General features: G+C 40.4%; 1 protein-coding gene across 2 annotated transcripts in view; it reads right to left on the bottom strand.

The window, feature by feature from the left end:
* LOC109913287 (secernin-1) overlaps window positions 1–25,736 on the bottom strand; it is an 87,326-nt gene that overhangs the window by 27,320 nt on the left and 34,270 nt on the right. For both annotated transcript variants that reach the window (XM_048618498.1, XM_048618505.1), the window contains exons 2-3: window positions 22,738–22,904; window positions 2,152–2,333 (exon numbers count right to left, since the gene is read on the bottom strand). In XM_048618498.1, the coding sequence (XP_048474455.1) occupies window positions 2,152–2,333; window positions 22,738–22,896 (341 nt within the window). In that variant the 5' untranslated portion in view covers window positions 22,897–22,904. The remainder of the gene's footprint in view (window positions 1–2,151; window positions 2,334–22,737; window positions 22,905–25,736) is intronic.

The raw sequence follows: 25,736 nt of genomic DNA, 5'->3' as shown, positions 1-25,736 counted from the left end.
CATTCTGGATTCTTCAGCATCGTCAGTTTAATTATTCAACTGTTGGTGGCTGTGATTTGAGCTATCTGAACCCTAAACCTTTCCTCCTGTCTAATACACAGGCCTTCATCAAGACGCTCCTACAAATAACCTTTTGACCAAGCTTTTGTTCATCTGGTTGTAGAGAGATTGGATGTCCACAGTAAAAGAAGCTACAGTTCAGGCCAGGAAACTGTAAATTGTTGAAAATCACACAGCATGTCAGAGTCATGAATGGAGATGGTAAGAGGCAGGTCAATTGAAGAAAAAAGTCAAGATAGGAAGAAATAAATTCAATGAGGGAGGAATGGGCTGAGGCAATAGGTCTACTAGGCCAGTCCTGTTTGTGAATTTTGGGGAGGAGGTTACAAAAAAAGGGTTTTTGTGGGTTGGAGTGGATGGAGGAAGACTCTGTCCTCCATTTTGATTCGTTTTTCACCATTGTGCCAGTTTAACACTTGCTTTCTTATTTTTGGTATCAAACAGAACTGTTCACTATTCTGGCTTTTACTGTTATTCTGAGCAAATGCTTCATTTCTTGGTTATATTCATTACCATTCCACGGCTTTTGTTCTGGGACATATTTGCAAATTAATCTCTCACACCCGTGCTCTATCCAAGACTTCCCTTTGGTCTACCTTCTTTTCCCCTTTTGAATGCCTAAACCCCATTACATTCTACCCTCCTTCTATTCTCAAAAGAGTTAGGTTGTACTCAAAAGGTTAACGCCTTCTCTGTCCAGACGTTGCTAGACCTGCTGAGTATTTCCAGCACTTTCTGTTTTTATTTCAGATTTCCAGAGTGTGCAATGTTTAGGTTTTATTACAATACTGACTATTATGGGGACTGGGGTAAATTGGATGGGCAGACGTTTAGGGGGAACAGGGATAAGGTAGCAGGGGGTACATCAAATGGACAACACAAGCTCGGAGACGGTATTAGACAAAGATAGGAGGAATAAAGATGTGAGTTCAGGGAATCAAATAACAATCCACATGGTTTCAATATATGAGGACTTACAATCTGACTTTTTTCAAGCAAATTTATATCCCAAATGGGCATTGAAAAGCCTTCCTAAATCTTCCTTTCAATAAAAGGAAGCAGAAAGCATTATTCTATAAGCTGAATGCAATGCAGGTCCTAGGTAGAAAGTGGGGGTAGATAATGAATTGGCTGGAACAGATTCTGCAAAGTATTATGAGTGGGAAAGATACAGAATGTAACATCTCCGTTTCAAAGCTGTCTCAACCGGTTCCAACTTAATGAAACAATGCAGGTTCTCAAATATAACACAAGCTGGTCATGTCTACAGATGATTAGTTATAGGAGGAATGAGGAGGGGGTTTGGGTTTGTGGAGGAATGAGGTCGTAACATGGATTGGAGAGAGGGCAGGAACAAATTTCAAGAATGGGCATTAGGAAATTAGGTGTGAGCAGCAAAATGACTCAAAAGAGACTGCGAACTGGACTCTTACTATGTTCATTCATTTCAAAGTAATAAATAACAGAATACTTTGAAATAAAATGAGCTGGTCTCCAGGAAGCTAGTTCTCTGATAAGGTTGAACTTTGAATAATGCATTCAATGCTGGTTGCCAAGAGGACAGAGAAAAATCCAACCTCTGAAAAAAGTATGCAGTGCTGATTTTCTGTCCAGTGTGGGACTCACACACAGCAATTACACAAATTGCATAATTAACTTTAAGCAGAAGATATCAAATATGACTCAGCCACAATTTAAAATCTGCTGCTACCATTTTCAAACAGGAGGTAGGATGAGAAATGGTCAGTCAACTGGCTATCAAGAGGCAAGTCGGAATTTGCAATCTTTTATAGGAGGCTGACTGTCTGCATTTACCTACAGTTAGATGACGTTGGCCAAGATTCCCTAGCCTCAAGAAAGCACACCGGTAAAGGCAAGTGAAAAGGGCAGCATTATGGCTGAAACAATATAACCTTTTCCATCTTAAATAAAATTGATTTCTGTATTTGAAAGTGCATTATTCCAGTTTCTAATGCTCTTAAATTGCAACATTCCCAATGTCCCAAAAACACAAAAAGGCATTTTAATCAATATTTCAGAGAAGGAAACACGAGGAATTCTCATTTGCTATTTTTCTAAACAATTAATTACCTGACAAGGTCCATCCCAAGTAATCCTTCTGTCTCTGTCGCTGTCTCTTTGGTCACCACAGCACCGTTACTAATGCAGACTCCATGGTCATTGGCTCCCATTTCTGCCCCCCACATCCAGGCTGGTTTGCTTAGTGTTACAGCAAGTGTCCTTTCTACCTGATCAATAGCAATGTATGTGCACTGCCAAAACAGAAGACATGAAAAATCAGTCAAGTGAGCACAACAAATTGATTCTTTATGCTAGAGTGAAGGATAAAGTTACGGGTGATAGCAAAAACTGCAGATGCTGGACTCAGAGTCAACACAGTTTAGAGCTAGAGGAACACAGCAGGTTAGGCAGCATCAGAGAAGCAGGACAGCCAACATTTTGGGCCTAGACCTTCATCAGGACTAGGGAGGGGAAAGGGAGCTGGGAAATAAATAGAGGAAAAAGGGGTGGGGCTGGGGGAAAGTGGTTGGGATGGTGATAGGTGGATACAGGTAGGGGTAGTGAGGATTGGTCAGTGGGAAGGGTGGGGTGGATATGTGGGGAAGGAGATCGACAGGTAGGGTCAGGTCAAGGAGGTGGGGATGAGAGGGAGGGTTCGACATGGATGAGGCCAGAGGTGGGGAGATTTTGAAACTGGTGAATTTTATGTTTAGGTCATCAGGCTGTAGGCTTCCAAGGCAGAATATGAGGTGTTGCTTCTCCAATTTGCATAATGGCATCATTGTGGCACTGGAGGAGGCCCAGGATGGAGATGTAACCAGAGGAGTGGGAAGGGGGAGTTAAAAGGGTTGGCAACCGGGAGGTGTTGTTGATTATGGCGTACAGTGCGCAGGTGCTCTGCAAATCTGTCACCAACTTTATGTTTGACCTCACCAATGTAGAGGAAGCCATACTGGGAGCAACGGTTGCAGTAGACCAGGTTGGAAGATATACAGGTCAATCCCTGTCGGATACAGAATGGATTGTTTGGGGCCTCGGATGGAGGGGAGGGGCAAGGTGCAGGGGCAGGTGTAGCACTTCCTGCAGTTGCAGGGAAAGGTACCTGGTGTGGTCGGGATCATGGGGCGTGTGGAGTGGACGAGGGAGTCACAGAATGAGCGGTCCCTACACAACACAGATAGGGGTGGGGAGGGAAGTATCTCTTTGGTGGTGGGATGGGATTGTAGGTGGCAGAAATGGCAGAGGATGATGCACCGGATGCGGAGTTTGGTGGGGTGGTGTGTGAAGGAGCAGGAGGGTCAACATTTTGAAGCCTAGACTCTTCATCAGGACCCACCCTTCCCACTGATCAGTCCCCACTACCCCTGCCTGCATCCACCTATCACCATCCCACCTACCTTCTCCCAGCTCCACACTTCTTTTTTCTATTTACTTCCCAGCTCCCTTCCCCCTCCCCAGTCCTGATGAAGGGTCTAAGCCTGAAACGTTAACTCTCCTGGTCCTCTGATGCTGCCTAACCTGCTGTGTTCCTCCACCCCCATACTGTAAAGTTATGAGGAAGGCTGTGATTTAAATTACAGTGGCTCTGGCCTCCTCACATGGAGGAGTTGTGCTACAGGATTGAAGGATTACAAATGCACCTGTTTAAAGAAAACCAGCATGGTAAATCTGCTAACTATAGATCATTCAGCATCATGTTGGCTCTCGGGAAATTTTGACGTTATAATACAGGACAAAAAAAATCAATTCATACTGAGAAAAGTATCAGCTAATCAATGAATGTCAACCACAGATTTGATAAAGAAAAATTGTGTTTGAAGTTGTAATGGAGAGCTTTGATCCATATACAGGCTTTCAAAACACAATTGATAAAGTACTATATAAAATACATCTTAGTAAGACAGGAAAGATGGTGTCACAGCAGTAATGTTGGTACTGCTGGTTAATGTTCAAACCTCAGTATGGCAAACGATGAGATTTGAATTCAATAGATTCTGATTTTTAAAAAAGTTTGCCTAATACTGACCATGTCAATTTTCATTAAAAAAGCAATTTGGCTCCTTTAGGCAAGGAAACTGCCGTACTTACTTGCTCCGGTCTACATGTGACTCCAGACCCATAGCAAGTAAAGATGGGCATAAAATGCTGACTTGGTCAGTGATTCCCAAATCCCATGAATGAATTAGAGAAAAAAAATCTAGTTTTAAAGTACGTGCACACTGCAGATGCCACTTTGGGCCTCCGAAGCCACTTGCAATGCCCAAATGATAGGTGCTCGGCACCAGAATGTTGAACCTGATATCATCACAGGTAGTATTAGAATCTTATTTTCAATTAAATGTGCGTGACAAAACAATTGAGGCAGCAGTAAACATAGTTTGGCACTTACAATGCTGATCTATCAAATAAAGTGGGTTAACAGTACGGCCATGAATTGGAGGGTGTTTAAACAGTTTACATTATACTAACAAGGAGGTGCTTCAGTAATGCACCAAAAAATTTTAAATAGAAAAACCATTTGATTTTTACAATAACCTCAAAATAGTTTAATCAACACAAACCTCAGTCATTCCCCGTAGACTGTCAGTACATTCAACACATTACTAGAGAAGGCAATTTCAAATCAATTTTCACTAGATTGATTTACAATAAAAACAGAAATGCTGGAAATACTCAGATATTCAGGCAGCATCTATGGGGAGAGAAATGCAGAAAATATGTTTCTGTCAGCACTGGAATTGCCTTAACTGTGGAATAGTTTCAGTACATCCACAGTATTTTGATTTCTTTAGGATAGACAAAATACATCCAAATTAAGGCAGCTCGGTATCATAGACCCCGCTTGTAAATTATCAAGTTTTAAAAACTCTAACCGTACAATTCCGTGTACTTTCAAAACTAATATTGTAACATTCATAATTTGTAATATTTTGGATTTATAATCTAAAGCTGAATTAGTATTCAATAATGCACAAGCATAAAATATTTATCATTCATAATCCACCATACTTGAATCAGACTAATAAACTCTTCACAAAATGAAGTCAGTTTCCAGAATGCAGTGTAAAAGAAAATGAAACACACCTCATGCATATTTAATACATTAGATTTGATATTTTTACATTATAGGCAGTGCAACATAAAGACATACTGGAATTGCATTAGGCTGTTGTTATCTGCTATCCTCAATAAGCAATTTAAATTATTTCATGCAGACTAGGCAGACATCCGCCAGATCCGATAGAGAACAAATCTCCTTTTGAGCAATTCAAAAGCCAAATCTTTCAGATTGAATGATTTGATTTTTAAAGGAGTGTGTGAGACTGACAGTCAACATGGAATATTTGATTCTGTTACAGTTAAGTGAGCTTGAAGCAAGCTCAGATCCACCTAGACCTAGATGAGGGTGACTATAAAATTGTTAAGGAACACTTCCTTTAAAAATATTTTATTAAGGAACAAGTTGTATATTACCTACAGCACGAATTTACAAGCTGGGACTGCTAAATCATATGCTGACCCATAAAGTTCCCAAAGCTACCAGAATTTTCACCATCGTTGGAACTCTGACTGTTTCCTATACTTAACTGTACATAAGTAAGGAACAGATTTTGTCATGATAGCATTTCAAATAAACATTGCCATTTTGAGCTGTTTTAACATGAGCATCTTTCCTTCTCATTCCATGGTAAGGGCAAAGTGCAAGAAAAAGAACCAATAGAAAGCCTTTGTCATCATCATGCAAAGCATATTAAAGTGTAGGAAGTTTAAGGTAAACAAAGTGCTTAACTTTGGCAATTTTCAACCAAGTGCTGATGGAGCTAGCTGAAGAAACTTCAGATTTCATAGAAATGGTTCAAATATTTGCTGAAACTGGATAACATTTCTGCAGCAGAAATGAAATACCTTCATCTATGAAAGACATATTTAATTATTTCATGCTGTTTAGTGCACAACAGGCTAAAATGAGGAAGGGTATTCCTTCTGAAAGATAAATGAAAGAAGTACAATGACCTGAAAATCTGTCAGTCTTCAGCCTCAATGCTCTGTTCAGCAGTGGCCTGAAAGCTCCATAGGTAAGGATGAGCTGCCTACAGTAAAAGCAAGTTGCTGAGACATATCAATGGGCATCCTAAAGGGTCAACAGATCTAAACCAATTACAAGCACCTTATGAATAACAGAAGAGGTATTTCAAAGCAAAGCAATACAAATAATGGAGACTGTTCGGGGCCAATGGTAATATCCCTACCTCTAGACCTGGACTCTTAATTTCAAGTCACACTACTCCAGTGGTGTGTACCAACATCTCTGAGCAAGTTAAGTAGGAAAACATCTAAAAAATAAAAAAATAAATTTAAAAATCAATGATTGTGTCTCAGTCAAGCGAGCTTGAGGGAGCTCAGACCCTGCCAGGCCCAGATGTGCTGCTCTAAAATTGATTATACCGGCTCTTGGAAGAGGTTTCATTTGCAATTATGCAAGTAAGTGAGGAGAAATTTGAAGCATAACTTCAGTTTGGAAAGGACAGCACAATTTCAAGGGCAATTTACAAATTTATTGCACTCAAAGTAGAAACTCTAATGTACCTTGGATAAGGTTATGCAGCTCTGGGGAGAAAATGTCACAATAGGGTCACACATTTCATTCACACAGCAGAATTACGCTTAAGTAGCATTGAACGTGCAGGGAAACCTCTCCTCCTTCACCTTATTTTGCAGTGTTATAGTTACTGCATACATGTAGCTCTGTGGAACTCTCATCAACAGTGGGCAATACCACGACCTTTAGGGGAACCATTCAGTCAATGTGCAGTTGGTGAGTGACCATGCCAAGAAATTTATCTCGCTGACTATCTTCGGACTTTGCAGCACCTACGACATCATTTTGAGACCCAGCAATTTCCACCATTATTGCACTTCCAAGATGGTCAACAGGATGGCTGCAGATATCCCTTTCACACGGGGTCATGATCTCCTTCAGACATCACAACACAGCCAGAGGACCTTCAATGAAAACTATGGAGTCACATGCAAAACTATGGAGAGAGCCTTCAGTTGTCTGAAGCAAATGTTTTCCTGTGGTTCAGGAAGCTAATCTCTGCAGTTGGGAGAGCCTCCACATTGGAGGTGGTGTGGTGCACCCTCCCAATAATGAGGGTCCAGCCACCATCACTTATGATACTGAAACCAGTAGGGGAGGAGGTGGAAGGTGGGCTTCAAGGATGACAGGAGTACAGAGGGAGGGAGAAGACGGCATACACTTGGACAGAGTGAAGAGAACACATAGCAATGAACTGCTTCATCTTCAATGCAGACTACACTATTCCCTCAGACTACAACCACTTCAGGTCCCTTTATCAAACATCATTCATTCATTCATTCATTCATTCAAGGCCACCAGGAATACCCTTAATCCTGTCATGACACCATGAGGTTGTGTCCACAAGTTCTCTCTGTGCTGAATTATATCTTAGTGGTTCACAAAGAAGTATATAGACTTGGACATCTGCCTGTTTTCATTGAACTGGAGCCTTGGAAATTAGTTGAAACAGCTCAATTCTTGCAAATTTCATTATTTGCCATTATATTCTCAAAAATCTCGTGTAAAATATTAGGTAATAGAAGATTGCCTTGTCTTAATGCTTATTGAAATTCTCCCCATCTCTCATTTGTCTACACAAGATTAAAATCACATGCAATCGAGGACTACGCCAAGACAGAAAAGGCAGTTGTTTGTATTTTTTAAAAGTGACATTGTTGCGCTCTGGTGTAGCAGAAAGAATCCCATATTTCCTCCCCACTCTCTTCATTGACTGATGATTTTGCTGAAATCACTTTCGATAATTTCTCCTTCACTCCAGGGACAAGCAGAGCACAAAGTTACTCTAATTCTAACCCAGTTCTCATGGGAAAATTAGAGCTTTGCTGTCATGTGTAGCTGAAATATACCTCAACAATATCGGTAGACTGATGTGCAGGAGTTCACCGCAATTTGTTTAACTGTCTAGCTCACACAATTAAGGTACGCTACCATTACTAATTACGTAAGCAATTTCATAGCTTTTAAGCTCCATAACAGCATTTGTTGGCAGTAGGAGAGCATAGCTACATTGGCTGATGCATTAGGATCACAGCTGACACCTGCCTATCCTTTATTTGCAGCAGCGCTCAAGATAATCTATTTGTTTAGTAATGGTGCAACATGGCACATCAACAATTGATGAGAACAACCGATCCCAGTCAGATCAGACTGATGTAACTGATGCCAAGATCAGCACTATTCAACCCAAGCACCAGACTGTGCACAGATTCCTGACAGCTCTACATTATAGAACCTCAGTACTTTGGACAGGGCCTGGATAATATTATTTGTGGATCATTAAATATAGAAACTCAAACTCAAGAAGAGCTTCTAAAAATCATTCTAAAATTAATTGATGGGCGGGAGAAATGTTATTTCAAAAGTAACAGGCCATCTTTGTACATTAAAATATCACAATGCCCTCTATTCTTTTCACTATATGCCAATGGTACATTCTTCAGCAAAATGTCTAAACCTATTTCTAGATGGACACTCTCAGTTCCTCTCTCCTATCTGTTCCAGTGATGCAACCATTTCTGAGATGCATGTTTTTCTCAACTGAAGATGCCCCTAACCTCCCACCCACTCCAAACATTATGGGCAATAGGGCCACGACAATCCTGCTGCCTCCCCTTCCCCTCTGAACAGAACTTTGTCAGGGGTTCCCGTTGTCCTCATCCACTACCCTATCCGCCTATATTCAACGAATAATTTTCTAACATTTCTTATTCCATCATTGAACCCATGACCACTGCCATCTAGAAAGACAAGGACACCAGATGCATGGAACCCCACCACCTGCAAGTTTGCCTACAAGCGATGCACCATCCTGATATAAGAATATATTGCTGTTCCTTCACTGCAGCTGGGTCAACTCCCTTCCTGAAAGTATTGAGAGTGTACGTACAACAAATGGACTGCAGAGGTTCCAGAAGGCAGCTCACCACAACCTTCTCAAGCAGCAATTATGGACAGACAATAAATGTTTTAAGTTTTTATCTCTAATGCATCAAATCTTATAAACAATGTTGCATGTCTAAATTAGTAAGTAGCCAAACTAAAATTTAACTGGTGTTTATTCATCATTTCAGTTCTATTTACTTGCTTTGTCCGTTACACAAACGTCAAAGGAGTTCTGAACTAATGTTCTCTGATGATTCTATTTTTAAAATGTCATTGTGCCCCATTACAATCACGGACGATCTAATATCGTAGATATTCTGACTCACCGTGTAGCTTATGGCTTGGATTGAAAAGACAGGATACACCAGGAGTAAAACGAGACTGGAAAATTTTACTTAGCTGCTTCTAGAGCCATGGAGCTTTACAGCACAGAAACATACCCTTCAGTCCAATTCATCCATGCTGACCAGACATCTCAGTCTGACCTAGTCCCATTTGCCAGCATTTGGCCTAAATCCTCTAAACTCTTCATATTCACGTACCGATCCAGATGCCTTTTGAAATGCTGTAAATGTACCCACCTCCATCACTTCTTCTGACAGCTTGTTCCATACACGCACTACCCTCGGCGTGAAAAATTCACCCCTTGTGTCCTTTTTAAAATCTTTCCCCTCATTAAACCTATGCCCTCTAGTTTTGGTCTCCTCTCCATCCTGTGAAAAAGATCTTGGCTATTCACCCTATCCATGCCCCTCATGATTTTATAAACTTCTAAGGTCACCCCTCAGCCTCTGACACTCCTGGGGAAAAAAGCCCCAGTCTATTCAGCCTTTCCCTATAACTCAAACCCTCCAGTCTCAGCAACATCCTTGTAAATTTGGACATGGGACAGCTTTGTACCCCTTCCTACTGACAGGAGCATCTTGCTTCTAACCAGTGCTCTGTTATCTTTATGTTGCCAAGAGGCTGGCTGGAGCTAAGCAAGAGAGAGTTTGATGTTTTATTGCTCCTTAAAATACATTAGCCATAATGAATATTTCTACATTAGCCTAGAAATGTTGTACTGTTAATCTAATTCAGTGGTTCACAAATTTGGGTCACAAACCTGTAACGATTAGCAGGTACCTTCCAGGTGGTCCTCAGCGGTGCCAACCTTACATGCACCATTGGTAAGAGGAAACAAATGAGCAGCAACCAAAACCATTCTCTGCTCTTCCAGCTCTAGTGTTTGGTCTAGGCTCCTACTCCCTGTGCTGTACTTCCTGAGTGTTTATATTCTTCTCACACTCCTCTTACTCTGCTCTCTTTAGGCTCCTGCCCTATCTCCACTCCTGCCAAATGATAAGCAGACTCCATTCTACTTGGCACAATCTTGACTTTCTATTCTTGTTTCCAACTTTCTTGAGACACTGTAGGAGACCAAGTGTATGCATCTGCACTGCATAAGATACCTTTCCATGACGGAAGTGACAAATTGCAAATCTTGCCCCAAACATGCAACTTTTCATGATTGCAGTCATGAGAGATGGCATAGGTCAGACTAAACATGTGCATTTTATGGAGTGTAAATAACTCCAAAGAATATCTAGTCCAACCTGGCAATTAGATTTTGGCACTCCTGTAACATAGAACCTGGAGTGCGCACATTAGGCATGCCCAGAGCAAGTTTGAACTTTGTGGATTCATTTACATAGCTAGAGTCCTCCCACAGTCCTCTATGGACATGATCCTGGGACACATTTGGAAGCCAGGTGGCAGCTACAATGGCTAACTGGGGAATGGGAACATAGTCAAGTAACTTTTGGGATTTATGAAATCTTAAGAATACTGCATCTTTTAGGCACATAGATCCAACGGAACTGTACAGCTGTCAAGTGGTCAAACACATCAAGAAGAGCCAACAGCTGTAAAAATGTGTTTTTTTTTTTAAAATGAAAGACGCTGTTGTTTTTCTAAATAGAACTATATTGCAAGCAATGCTTTAAGTAACAGAGCATTAGCTTTTCTCCGGTGTACATGAATGCTAGTTAATATAAGGAGAGTTGGCACGTGGGTGAAGAGAGCTAGTTATAGTACAATGCTTTAACAAAGAAGTCAACTCACTTGGCAATTTGGGACATGTGTAGAGATGCTGTCACATTGATCACACATTTGATCATCCCTGTATATCACCACAACAGCCAACATACACATGCAACTTGGAAATCTGTCCCTACAGAGCCATCAGCTGATGAGGAAGATGTGATGTCACTAACAGCTCAAGGAATGGAATGACCATTGATCCCAGAAGTCAAATATTCCCCACCACACAGTCAATAAATCAACAAGAAACCATTGTATATAATTCACCATGGCAGTATCAGAGAAGAAGCATCACCCCAGAAATGAGCAGACACCAGGCAAACAGCAACAACTCACATGCGAAATATTCGGGGACCTGAATACTTTGATTATGTATGCAATGCATGTGCAGGGACAGAAGGAAGTGGGATTGAATAGAAAAAAGATGTTGTTCCTGACCGATAGATTTCTTGACACACTGTGTAAGTTAGATAATCTGTAGTCAGTAATGATGTGCATGCAATTTATTTTTTTATTGAAGGAGAAATGCATTTGTACATTTGCAACTCACATCATCACAGGATCTCTAAAATAGTTGCCTTTCTGTAGCAAGGCATAAAGGCCACTAACATCAACACACGGAGCATGGGAGGTAAACATCCAGTCAAATTGAAGACCAAATGTAAATTGGATTCAGAATCTTCTGCTGTGTAACAGCCTATTTTCTATTACATGAAGAGCCTTGTCAAACATTCCTAAGCCACATTTAATATTGATTATAAAAAAAACTACTGGTAATAAAACTTCAGAAAACCTTCTGCACTGCTGAAACTGTATGGTATTTAAATTCTAATAACCCGCTCTCTAGGGGTTTACAGCCAGTTAAATTGCATCATATTGCTGTCAAAATGTAATTATGGAATCAATGAAAGCGGGGAGCTGTTGATCATTGCACAATACACAGTGCACAAAGTGGGAAAAAAGTTTTCTGCTTCAATTACTGCCTTTGAAACATCCACTGACTCATCGAAAATTTATCAGATTAAGAACTGAATGATGGCAAAGGTGTCAGATTTCAATTTACAATTTTGTAAGCACATTATATATTCATTGCTGTATAATATAACATTACTTACAGACTGTTGTCTTTTCAGATAATCTCATTTGCAGCATTTATTGTGCAAATACTGCAAAATTGGCCACACTGTACTGCCAAAGAACATAAATCGGCATTAATGTGCTTACAAATATAATGGAGTTTTAATTCATTGGGAACTGAAAGAGACTGGATTATCTCTTTTCATTTGCATGCATAAGATCATCAATGCAATTAAATAATTTCTATTTAACACAGGGAATTCTAATTTAGATCTCCACATTAAAAGTGCACATCACTGGTTTCTAATACTGATTAGTAACTAAGAAGGTGGCAAAAATGTCCCTAGTTAGCAATGAATTGCAGACTGGATTGATAATTTTTTTAAAGATCAGGTCAGACAGCAGCTATGGAGAGGAAACAGTCAATGGGACATATTTTCACTGGTCAGGTTGCCTCAAGAGCCATTTAAAAGAGGTGGCTTGAACCAGATTCTGGGATTACTAACACCATACCTGGGCTTTTGAATTTTCAGAAGTGCCTTTTAAAGTGTTTCGGCTGGTTTGACTTCACCAGCTCCACTGGAGAGTCAGGGATGGCCTACTCTGTTATACTTGGCTTGGGACAGTTGAGGTTGTGAGTCTAGGATCTGTCTAATTACTAGTGGTACAGGGTAGGCCACGGGTAGGTCTCAACATGAGGAGCCACTTGCTTTACATAACAAGACAGAGTTTATGGAATAAGAGCAATGGGCAAATGTGATATTGACTAGTTAGTCCTGGGTAATTATGCCTATCAGGAGCCAAAGGGGAAATGTCTGCCTCCAGTGGGACCTCAGCCTGGCTGCCCAATTCTCTGTCCAAAGCCGGTGTAATTTCATCAGATTGGATGGAGCCTAGTGCACCATTAATATTAACCCTTTCAGAACCATTTCTTTATACAATATTCTTCTCTTCAATTTTCATGGAGTCAGGCCAGGTGTTTAAAAAGAAATGGTTTACAGTCCCAAGGGAGACCCTGATGCACAACAAAAGGCAAGTTCAAAAATCTTATCCTGATGACTCCCCCAGGCCCTCCCCCACACTGGGCCAAGAATACATGACATTTGGCTAGGAGATCCAATAGATTGTGGAAACAGCTGTACTCCAGCGAGACTGACTGCTGGCTTATCTCCATCAACTTCACAGTGTTGTTCACAGAAGGTCAAACGGTTACAAGTGCCTTGCGGTTTCAGGGAGTATAAAGCTTTAAATGCCAGAATGATTCATAACTTGGTTTAAAATAAAGCACCAAAGAATCATTTCATCTCACTCCTTCCACACACTATAGAATTTACCGCTTCTATACAGTGTGTACTAAATGAATGGATATACGAGTGCCATATGTTGGGATAGGATGGCACCCCCAGGATGAGGACTTACCTCCTGCCCCTCATGGCTGCTGGACCCCAGCTTCCTTGTTATCGGAGGTCCTTTTGGTGCATTGGTAAATTTTTGGCACCCAAGCTCTCTCCCTCTGTATGACTGGCAGTCTTAGTAATGCTGCTGGGGCGGGGGGAGGGGTGGAAAGAGGTTCTGAATATTGACTCAATTCTTGCCTCCACTAACTTTAATTGGGTGGCAAACTCACCTCCATCAAAAGCAATGGATTGACCCATTGAAAATTGCAACTAAAGTCAGATTTCTGTTGAACAAGAGTTTCTGAACCAAAACAAAACCCATCTCCTGTTTCCCACCTGCTGTTTTATAAGGGAAAATCCAGTCCCCGCTGTTCAATGACATTTCACTAAACAAAGCTGTAAATTTTCTATTTTGACAAACACCATAGAGACTAAACAGAAAATTATTAACAGGATGGTACATACTTTATGGACAGGCTTTCTACTTTAGAAGCAAGCTTTTCTCTAAATTAAATACTCCTGAATAAATTGCTAACTGGACAGTCTTTACAAGGGACAGCAAGTGACATTAATTAGGACAGAATTTATTGCTCAACAAGCATTGTAAGCACTTAAATACATTTCTTTAAAGTACATCCATGCATTCGTATACAGATACTGTATAGCTATTAAGTGGAGTCAGGAGTGCTACACACATATACTCAGCATCTCAAAAAACACAGTCTACAGTGATGGTTTTGCAGGCAAATCAGGCCACAATGTCAGCATTATTGCACAAAGAACAATGGGATGAATGAACAATCTGTCTTTTTAATACTCTGTTTGGAGGCAAAGCTGTTCCGAGGATCTGCCTTTGTGACCTCTATTTCAACCATTCCAATGCATCCTTGGGTAACCTCTCACATTCTACTTTCTCTCGGACTAGAGGCCATCTAAAACTCTCTGCCTGCGTACTAATTCTCACCAAGTCAATTTCATTCACCAAGACAGTGCTGGTAGCTGAAACTGGCTCCCAATAATAGAATATGTAGTTTTCAAAAATCTTCACTCGACAGTTCAAATCCCTCTATGGCTTCACCCCTTCACCATCACTGTAATCTCCTATGGTCTTGCAACTTTCCATGATATCTGTGATCTTTGAATTCTGGCATCTTGCAAAGCCTCAATTTAATTACTCCATCACAACTAACCAGATCTTCAGATAGAAAGGGTCTAAAGCTCTGGAATTTCTTTGCTAAACTCTCTACTTCACTCTTTTTATGGTATTCCTCAAAACAAAGCTCTGAACAAAATTTTTGATTATCTGACTTATTATCTCCATGTGGTTGAATGTCACATTTTATTTTATAAATGCACCCTTCATGGTTCTCAGTTCAAATTAATCAGTCATCCCAGCCTCATAGACCAGCAGTTCCTATGCTACTTGTGAATAGCATCACAGATTTATAAAACCAAAATACTGCTGAAAGCGGAAATAAAAACAAAGTACAAAAACTCAGCAGGTCTGGCAATCTGACTCCAAATGTTTAAGTGTTTTTCTCTCCACAGATGCAGCAAAACCTGTTGATTTTCTCCAGTACCTTTAGTATTAATGACAGAGATTTACTTGTGTTTAACAGAATTGCAAACCTGAATTCAACAAATGTCACGATCATAGAATCCCTACAGTGTGAAAACAGGCCATTCAGCCCAACAAGTCCACACCGCTTTTCAAAACAGCATCCCACCCAGACCCATTCCCCCACCCTTTCCCTGTAACTCTTCATTTCCCCATGTCTAATCCACCTAACTGACACACCCCTGGACATTACGGGCAATTTAGCATGGCCAGTCCACCTAACCTGCACATCTTTGGCCTCTGGGAGGATCCTGGAGCACCTGCAGACACGGGGAGAATGCATACTGCGGACAGTCACCTGAGAGTTGAATCGAACCTGGGTCCCTGGTGCTGTGAGGCAGCAATGCTAACCACTGAGCCACTGTTTGGATTTCTCTTCACTATCCATCAGGTACGCTAATGAATGGCCCTAGCACCTTACTTTCAATGGTGTGCCTTTACTGTCCAATATCTGGTTACATATTTGTTTAACTCAACAATGAAACAAAAGATCCCTCTCTTCACCGGAAATGAATATTGTACGCCCCATAAATGCATTTCTCATATTGAAGAGTACAAAATTAGGCTAGTACAAACCATTACACTGGTTTATGTTACAGGCAACAAATAAATATACTTATTTTTATATTCTGTCATAGAGCATGGGCCTGTATTTGTTGTCAATTCTTAACTGATTCTTAACTGTTCAAGACTAATCACATCAGTGTGACTCGGAAGCCACATGTTTGTCAAGCCAGGCAAACATGGCAGATTTCATGGCATGGACTTATGATAATTGGACAGTTTCATGGTCAGCTTTCCAGAGACTTGTTTGGAATTCCAGATTTATGAACGGAAATTAGGTTCCACCAGTTACAATGGTAAATCTTGAACTCTTGTCCCAGGCATTAAACCTGGGTCCTTGGATAACTAGTTCAGTGATATTACCATTATGTCAGCACCACCCCTAGTGGAACAGTCAAGTAAATTACACATTTTTGGCTTGGAGAATAGAACGACCCATCAGTCTCATTCATTGCTGATTCAGTCACTTTGTTATTACGAAATAGAGCAATTGGCCACCTGCATTTTAGCTCCTGTTTAAAACGGTGATTAATAGGCCCAGACTCTTTCTTCTCCCTGTAATATTTCACCTTTCATGCACGTACCAGGAGGTCTGTCAGCTAAGTTAATGAGCTCCTTCTCCCCATTAAGTTCTACACAGTCATCTTTTGCAGGTTCACAAGAATAAATCTCAACCAGAATAGGGGTATTCCCTTGGTATTAAGTAACATGGTATTAACTAAATTCAAATGAGTTAGAGAGGACAGTAGAATACTGGAAGGTCAAAACAAAATTGGCCTGACTGCATGCTTTCATTCAGGGAAAAGATAGATTTACTGAAAACAAAAAATGCTGAAAATCACAGTGAGTCAGGCAACATCCATGGAGAAAGAGCAACATAAAATGGAGTCTCGATGACTCTTCATCACAGCAGTAAAATGACCCTAACAAGATTAGAAGATAGAATAATCCTGATAAACACATGCATCGGCAATTCCTGAGCAATAAATCCACCAGGCACAAGTGTTCCTCCTGATGACATACAGTTACCATTAAAAAGATTTATCATTAATATGTTGGTAGACATGAAGGATCTAAGAGCCATTTTGAATTTGACAATTCAAATCTGATGTAGGATTTACGTACAAGCTGCTTGGCAGCAGTTGGGAGGTGGCAGATCACATAAATGCAGAGATTAGATAAGCACATAGTAAAGGCAGGGTGGTTCAAATGGACAACTTTGACTTTCACATAGATAGGACTAAATCAGACTAGAATGCCAGAAATCCATTATTAAGGAGCTTAAAGCAGGATACTTAGATCAATCATAACATTATTGGATTAGAATATCAAAGTTAAAAAATTTCACTGATGTACAGGGCCTTAGTACTCCAGGTGTAGTCTATGTACAATTTTGATCTTCTTTGAAAAGGGACATAACATCACTAGAAGCAGTTCAAAAATCATTCACAAATCATTCTTGCGATGAAAGGCTCATTTTATGAAGGTTGAACAGTTTAGGCCTTTACTCATTGAGGTTTAGAAGAATGAGAGGTGAGCTTACTAAAACTTGACAGAGTGGATTCTGATACATTTCCTTGGAGGGGAGATGGGGACTAGGGAACACAGTGCAAGAACAATAGGTCTCCTTTCCAGTACAAACATAAGAAGAGAAACTGTTTCTCCCAGAGGATGGCTATTCGCTCAAATTCTCTTCCTCAGAAAATAGTGGACTCTGGGTCATTGAATTTATTCAAGGCAGAGTTATATGTAACAAGGGGGACAACAGTTATGTAGTTCAGGCTGTATAGAGGAGTTGACCACAACTGAAGCAGTCATGAACTAATTGAATAGCACAGCAGAGTCAAAGGGCTAAATGGCCTATACCCAAGCCCAAGCAATTCATTCCTAATCATAGTTAATGTGCACATCTGGAATAGCTTTCAACAACTTATTTAAAATATTGATTCACAGAATGTGAGCATCAATGGCAAGTACATTATGCATCTCTAATTGTCCTTAAGTGCCAACAAGTCACCTTCTTGAATTGCTGCAATCCATCTGGGATAGATAGTCCCATAGGGCTCTTAGATAGGGAGTCCCAGGATTTTGAATTGGTGTAGGTGAAGGTAAAGGGAACTGTAATATCTTTCCAAGTATGTACGGTATGCAACTTGAAGGAGAACCTGCAGGTGGCTGTGATGCTTCCATGGATCCGTGTACCTCGTTCTTCTAGGTGGTAGATGTCAGTTTCAAAACTGCTGCCGAAGGAACCTTAATGAGACCTTCAACAGTGTATCCTGTACATGGTACACACTGCTGCCAATGTGCATCAGTGAAAAGAGTGAACATTTAAGATGATAGATGGGGTTGCCCATCCATGGGCTGCTTTGACCTAGACAGTTTCAAGTTTCTCGACGGTGTACTCTTTCAGACAAATGGAAAGTAATCCATCACAATCCTGACTTGTGCCTTGAAGATGTGGTAGGGTGGCGGTGAGTCGGACAGAGATTTGGGAGTCAGCCAATAAATTTCCCACTGCAAAATTGCCAAATCTCTTATAGTCATGGAATTTATATGGCTGTTCCAGTTGATTGTCTGCTTAACAGTAACCTCCCAGAATGTTGAAGCTGGGAGATTTGGCAATGGCAATTCCAAGCAGAGACAGTTAAAATTCCCCCTTGTTGGAATGGTCATTACTTCTTATTGAAGTGCCAGGCAATGTTCGAACCACACATCAGCTTAAACCCAAAATGTTGTTCAGGTTTTTGTGAATGCAGGCATGAACTGCTTCAGTATTCGATGCTCTTCAATATTGACAATTATTAACAAACATCTTCACTCCTATCCTTATAATGAAGCGAAGTTCAATGAAGAAGCAACTGATATTTGGTTTGCAGCTGAAGTGATTGCCGTTCAACAACCACAACCATCTTTTGTGCTAGGTACAAATCCAACCAGTGGAGAGTTTCTTACTCAGATCATATGGACTTTAGTTTAACAAGGTTCCTTGACACCACACTGGGTCAAAATGATATCTCAATGCCAAGGCTGGTTTCTCTTAATTGACCTGTCTATTCCCCTTTTGGATCAAGGCTGTGTTAACGTTTGAAGCCAAGTGTCTAGCAAAAGCAGAAATTGCTGAAGAGACTCAACAGGCACAACAGCATCTGTGGGAAGCAAGCACAGTGGAGTCTGTTGACTCTTCATCAGAACTCCAGCAATTTCTGTTTTTGTTTCAGGTCTCCAGCATCCACAGTTCTTAGTTATATTTTATTGCTAAGCTTTGTTTGACAACCCTGCCAATGACACCTCACTTTTCATACTGATGAGGGAGAGTTAACTAATGGAACAGTAATTGGCCAGTTTGGATTTATTCTGCTTTGCATATAGTCAGGTAAGTATCAGCATTGTATCTGTACTGGAACTGCTAATCTCAGAATGCATCCAGTTCTGGATCACAACTCTTCAGTACTATGGCCTCATTGCTGTCTGGACTTAAGAGTCAGGTCCTTCACCCAATTCTTGATATCATACAGTATGAACCAAAAAGGATGAAGACTGGTTCTGTGATTCAAAACCAACAAATGGATGGGTCACTTCAGCCATAATGAATTATAACCCATATTTAACTAGCAGTCTAACAGTGCATGAACATTCATGTCACATTGATCATAATGTGATTGAATTCAACTGGGCTGTTTTGCATTCCTCCAGTTCAAATGCTAAGATTATAGGCATATAGAAGGCTGAGTGCAGTGAGATGTGATGCCCTAGAGACTTTGCACAATAAACTAGACAAATCTGCTAAAATGGCAGATCGGTGAATGTTCTTCACTAAAAAAGGAAAAAAAAAAAAAAATGGAATCCGTTTGCATTCATTTGGGACAAAAAGCACAACTTGCCAAAAAAAAAAAAGCAAGAAAAAGGACACGGACTGAATAAAGAGGCAAGGGATAAAAATAAAAGAAAAAGCATACAAAAAGGTGAAGAAAAGTTACAATACAAGTGGTGGTAAAAAGGAAAGATGGAAAGAGCAGTGAACAGTAAAATGGGCAAAACAGGTGCTACGAGCTATAAGACAAAAATTCCATTGACTAGACATTTGATGATCAGATTTCAGATGCATTTGGGAAAAAAGGGTAGCTTATGCCAGGACAATGATTTGCCCTCTTCAAAAACATTTGTTATGTATTGGATAGGAATGTGTCAATGGATCTTACTGGCAACCTCATTATAAAATATTGTTTAACTGCTGAAGTTGAAGCTTATAGAATTGAAGGAAAGTTATTAATCTGGTTAGCAAGTACCTCTTGAGCAAGAGCAGCCTGAATGAAAAATGGGCAGGTAACCTACTTGGCTCAGAAGGATCTGGGATGGGGCCTCAACTATTCACTGTATTCATTAATGACTTGTGTTGGAATAAAAATCTATACATCTACAATTTTTAAAAAAGGTAGAAGGCATTTTATGCAATGTAGATGGAAACATAAGATTACAAAAATTAATTAACAGAATAAACCTAACTGTGGCAAAGAGATTTTAGTGTAGGCAAGTACAAAGTCATCCACTTTGGACTTAAGATAGAACAGAGTACTTTCTAAAAGAGACAAATCTAGAAACAGAAGTGCGAAAGAGATTGTGTATCTAGGATATTGTTTAAGTGTCGTGAACAGCTGCAGGGGAACAACAAAAATCAATAAAGCCTAATGGAATAAGTACTTTCATATCTAGAGAGTTAGAATAAAAGTTGTTGCTGAAGCTGAAGCAACAATGCCTTAGTTAGACCACACTGGAATACTGTTAGCAATTCGATGCACCGCACCCAAGAAAGGGTATAATAATTTTCAAACAGTATTGCATTCTGGATTTCAAAGGTTAAGTAGTGGGGTTGTATTAAATGGAATTTGACAGGTGAAGAGGTGGCTTGACTGGGGGATTTTAAGATATGAACGGAAAGAAATGGGACAGATACTATTTGGACTGAGATAGGAGGTGTGGACTATGTTTTTCTAGTCCCACTATTTCATGGCTCACAACGTAAATTTAATTGGTTTTACCAATTTCTAAAATGGCTGAAAACTGTTTCTTTAACAAACAAATGTACTGATTTAAATAAAATATTCAAATGGTGATGCAAAACTGGCTAACAGTAAGTAAATATAAAAACAAATGTTTATTCTTCTAAATATCCACAGCCTTCACAAAAACACACAAAACAGACAACAGGAGAAAAAGAAAAGCAGATTTCTCTCAGTGGAAATTCACTTCAGGGGGTTAAAAGAAGCATTTAGCTAGTGAGTGTTAGTTCTCGAAGGCAATTAAAAAAAAAGATAAAGTTTGAAATGATCAGGTCGCTGCCAATCTGACATTCTGCCCCACCGTGACGGATGTTGCCACATACTACTGCCAGATGATTTTGAGATCTTTGCGACACAGATTGCAGTGTTTCCTCAGCAATGAGAATTCTTTCAGATGCTCTTCAGGATTCAGACTAGATGAGGACTCCAGGTTTCGCACTGGACCCAAAAGAAGTTTTTCAGAAACAGGACAGCTGGACTGGAAACCTGGTGCCAACTGAAAAAATTCAAACAAACCCAAATCTCCAAAGCAGAAGTTGCAACTTGACATAAGTAAGCCGAGGCAGGGGGCTCTGCAGTGAATAAGCAGTCATCACAAGACAAAAGACTTTCAGAAAACATCTTGTTTAAAAAAAAAAAACGATACCCTGCCCTTTCATTGATTTTTAAACAAAAACATTCCAAATATCCACACACATTTCAAACAAGGCCACAGACATGGCTAAAAATTACACCAATAACAATACAAAGAAAGAATCTCTGAAGTCTCGGCTGCCTTGGACGAGGGGCAGTTTAAAAAAAGATAAAAAATGAGACCTTTCACGAGTGAAATTAGGAAATCTGCACAGAGGTGGTAGAAGTTGGGCTCACATTCATGATAGTAATTAATGCTAGCTCTATTGTTTAAATTGCAGATCAATAATAACTTTCGGATAGCTCAATCTTAAAAGGTATAATGGACAGATATGCTTGGTTGGAGATTGGCTGTGACTTAATTGAACGTTGGAACAGGCTAAAAGGGTCAATGAACTATGCCTGATCCTGTGTTACTTTTACTAATGTTTTCTAATTTCCCTGATGCTTTTCTCTGGAAGAGTCTACTACGTCATGGAATACAGAGGTTTCCTAATTGTAAACTTGCCTACCAAATTCTAAAAGAATACTCAGGAAAAATCTCGCATGTGGCATTTACGCCAACACTTCTTAGTTCACCAGGTAATAAATTAAGCCTAAATTTACTTGTATTTTACATTACAATGCTTAATCTGTGAAAAGACCACTTTTGACATCAAAATAATTCTGGAACAAAAGTACTTAAAGCAAAATAAAACAAAGCTGACACCAGAAGATATTCAGAAGAACATAGCCGCACAATGTATTACACTGAAAAGGATTGCGTTCTGCAGCACTCAGTTACGCCTTTCATTATCTGAGACAAAACACTGCTCCATGGGAGAGCTCTTCAAGAACTGAATTACATAAATATTGTGTTCAGCAAAGTACTAGATCATGATCTGCAGCTTTTGAATACTAGAATACAAATTGCAGCAGAATGAGTACAATGTCTGCAATCATCTTTATAATGGGCAGCCTTTTCATAATTTTAAAATAATTTTAAATATCAACACTGGGTCAAATAAAAGCTCTTACCTATTAAGGCATGGCAGATTATTTCTCAGGACAATTCTTTTAATTCAGAAATAGTTTCCTAGGATTATTTCCATTAAAATATTCACGACATATGTGACAAAGCATTGAAAAAGAAAAAAATAAAGTTTGACGATGATGGGGAGCCAGTGTATATTTTAAATCATAAAGTAATTTGAATAATAAGAACCATTTGTAGATGAAGAGAACAATTGGGATTCTTACCTGAACCTTTGAACCTGGCTCATGAGAAGCACTGGGAACATAAATGACTTCTTGAACTTCATTGCAAGGCCTTGCTGAATTCTTTCCAAATATCGTAAATGCACCCTCGGTGGCAGGTGGCAGAGCTGCAAAGCAGCAGCTGGATGGAGGCACAGCCATTCTAAACACTGAGAAATGGTAACAGGATCACTATCAAATATAAATATGCCATAATTCACTGTAACAAGTCATAAAGAATTAGCTGCTGATTAAACATGCACTTTTACAGATAAATTTTTGCATGTGGCAGGCTGTAGAAAGTACCAATAGGTAATGTCTTAGCAAGGAAAACAGGGACATCCGGAACCTGAATGATCAGCGCAACAACCCCTAACCAATGAAACTGAAGAATTGTGAAATTAACTGCACAAACAAACTTGCATTTATATAGTGCCTTCGAAGATAGTAAAATATTGTGAGCATTGCACAGGGGCATAAACTAAAAAAAAAACAAATCAAGCCACATATTATTTATATTAGGGCAGATTATCTATTGTTTGGTAGGTTTCAAGGTAAACCTGAAAGAGGAACGAGGGAATGAAGCAGAGCAGTTTACAGAAAGAAACCCAGAGTTTAGGCCCTTAGCAGTTCAAGGTACAGCCATTAAAATCAAGGAGGTGCTAAAAGGGCAGAAGTAAAGTATTGCAGATATCTTAAAAGACTGTTGGGATAAAAGGGAGATTACAGAAATTTGGAGGAGCAAGGAGGTCGAAATAAGTGATGTGTACAGCCCTTCTGGCTGAAGATTGCTGTGAATGCTTCAGTCTTGTCTTTTGCACCAACGTCCTGGGCACACCCAATGAGGATGGGGATATTTGTGGAGCCTCCTCCTCCAGTGGGTTATTTAACTGCCCACCACCAATTACAACTGGATGTGTTAAAACTGCAGAGCTTAGACCTGCTCCATTGTTGGTGGACTCACTGAGGTTTAATTCCTTGCTGCTTATGAAGTTTGGCATTCAAATGAATCACATGCTGTAGCTTCATCAGGTTGACACCTCCTTTTTAGGTATTAAAAACTGTTGCTTCCACTGGTGTGTCCTCCTGTGTCAAGGTAGAGTGGGGGATATGCTGGGCCATGAGGTTGAAGACTGTGTTCAAGTATAATTCTGCTGCTGATGATGATGGCCCACACAGCCTCTCATACACCCATTTGAGTTGCCAGATCTATTTTAAATCTATCCCATTTAGCACAGTAGTAGTGCCGCACAACTCACCAGAGGGCATCCTCAACATGAAGACAGGACCGACTCTGTCTCCACAAGAATTATACCGTGTTCACTTCTGCCAATACTGTCACAGATAGATGCATCCGCAGCCGGCAGACTGGGGACAATGAGGTTAAGTGTGTTTTCTCCTCTTGTTGGTTTCCTCGCCATCAAGTTTAGCAGCTATGTCCTTTAGGACTTGATTGGCTCAATCAGGGAATGGAGCAGTGGATGGTGATTAGCCAGAGCTTTCCTTGCCTGCGTTTGATCTGATGACTTTGAATGCCATGACGTATCACGACAATGTTGAAGACTTGCAGGGCAGCTTCCTCCTGACTGTATACCATTGTTCTGCCACCTCTGCTGCTAGTGACTGTAATGTATGGGACAGTCACACACATAAAATCACACCTTCAGACAAAATCAGGCTGGACTGTACTGCGAGATGCTTTCCCAATCCTAGCACCAGCGACCAGGTATTAGTAAGGAGGAGTCTGCAGAGTCAACAGGGCTGAACAACTGAGAGGTTCACTTGAGCATTTCAGAGGGCAGTTAAAAGTCAGGCAGATTGGTGTGGGTTTGGAGTCACTTGTAGGCCAGGATTTTTCAGATCACAGATTGCCTTCACAAGAAACATTGGTGAACCAGACCAGACTCTAATGTGTTGTGATTGGAATGAAGGCCAGGTGGATCTCATCGAGTACAAGATCCCCAACTGGGATTATTGACCTGGACCAATCAGGGAGCCATGGCCGACAAAAGTGTCAGAGAGTCTCTTCACTCTAGGGACTGGCATGGAGCTAGTTGGTCACAGTCCACTGACTGCACTCATGTAAGTAAAGGGTGACTTGTTGAGGGGATACCAGCCTCTGTTCAGTTATTTCATAAAGACAATCCACAGCGTTTGCATGGTCATTAAACTTTTTATTCCAGGTACTCATTGGATTCAAATTCCGCCATCTGGCTTACTGTTCAAGCAATAATGCTACTACTTTAATCACCTCCCTGCGAACAAACTTTGAAGTTATCCAATTTGCTGACCCTACCCGTCAAAAGGTGACTAACAAAACCTGCTAAATCATAGAATCCCTACAGTGTGTAAACAGGCCATTTGGCCCAACAAGTCCACACTGCCCTTCTGAAGAGCATCCCACTCTGACTCATTCCCCTATCCCTGTATTTCCCCAAACATCCCTGAACAGTATGGGCAATTTAGCATGGCCAATCCAACTAGTGTGCATATCTTTGAACTGTGGAAGGAACCCAGAGAAAACCCACACAGACATGGGGAGAGAATGTGCAAACTCCACACAGACAGTTGCCAGAGGCTGGAATTGAACCCGGGTCCCTGGTGCTGTGAGGCAGCAGTGCTAACCACTGAGCCACCGTGCTGCCCCTGTACATAACTGTCCGTGGCATTTGGAAACTTACTTTTTTCACCATATAGAAAGCAGGACACTCAGCAACTGTACTTATCGCTTTTGGCAGGATGTTCAAACACACTGGAGCATGGACTCGCTGCAGTGTTTCAACTACCTACATCTGTAGGTACAGTTAGGAAGAGTACTAGGGTAAATGATAAAATTAGAACGTCGTGTGAAATCTAAAGAATGATTAATCAGAGTACATTATCACATTCTATAGTGAGCCTTCTGATGTCATGTGACATTTAACGTGGTTGTGGTAGCCTAGAGACACCCAAATGGTACATTTTGGATAACTGGCGACCAGATGCAGTCTTTCTGTACCAAT

Source organism: Rhincodon typus, chromosome 2 (genome assembly GCF_021869965.1).
Source record: "Rhincodon typus isolate 14 chromosome 2, sRhiTyp1.1, whole genome shotgun sequence".
Lineage (NCBI taxonomy): Eukaryota > Metazoa > Chordata > Chondrichthyes > Orectolobiformes > Rhincodontidae > Rhincodon > Rhincodon typus.
Note: the sequence above shows the minus strand (reverse complement) of the source record. Positions and strands in the feature narration are given on the sequence as shown.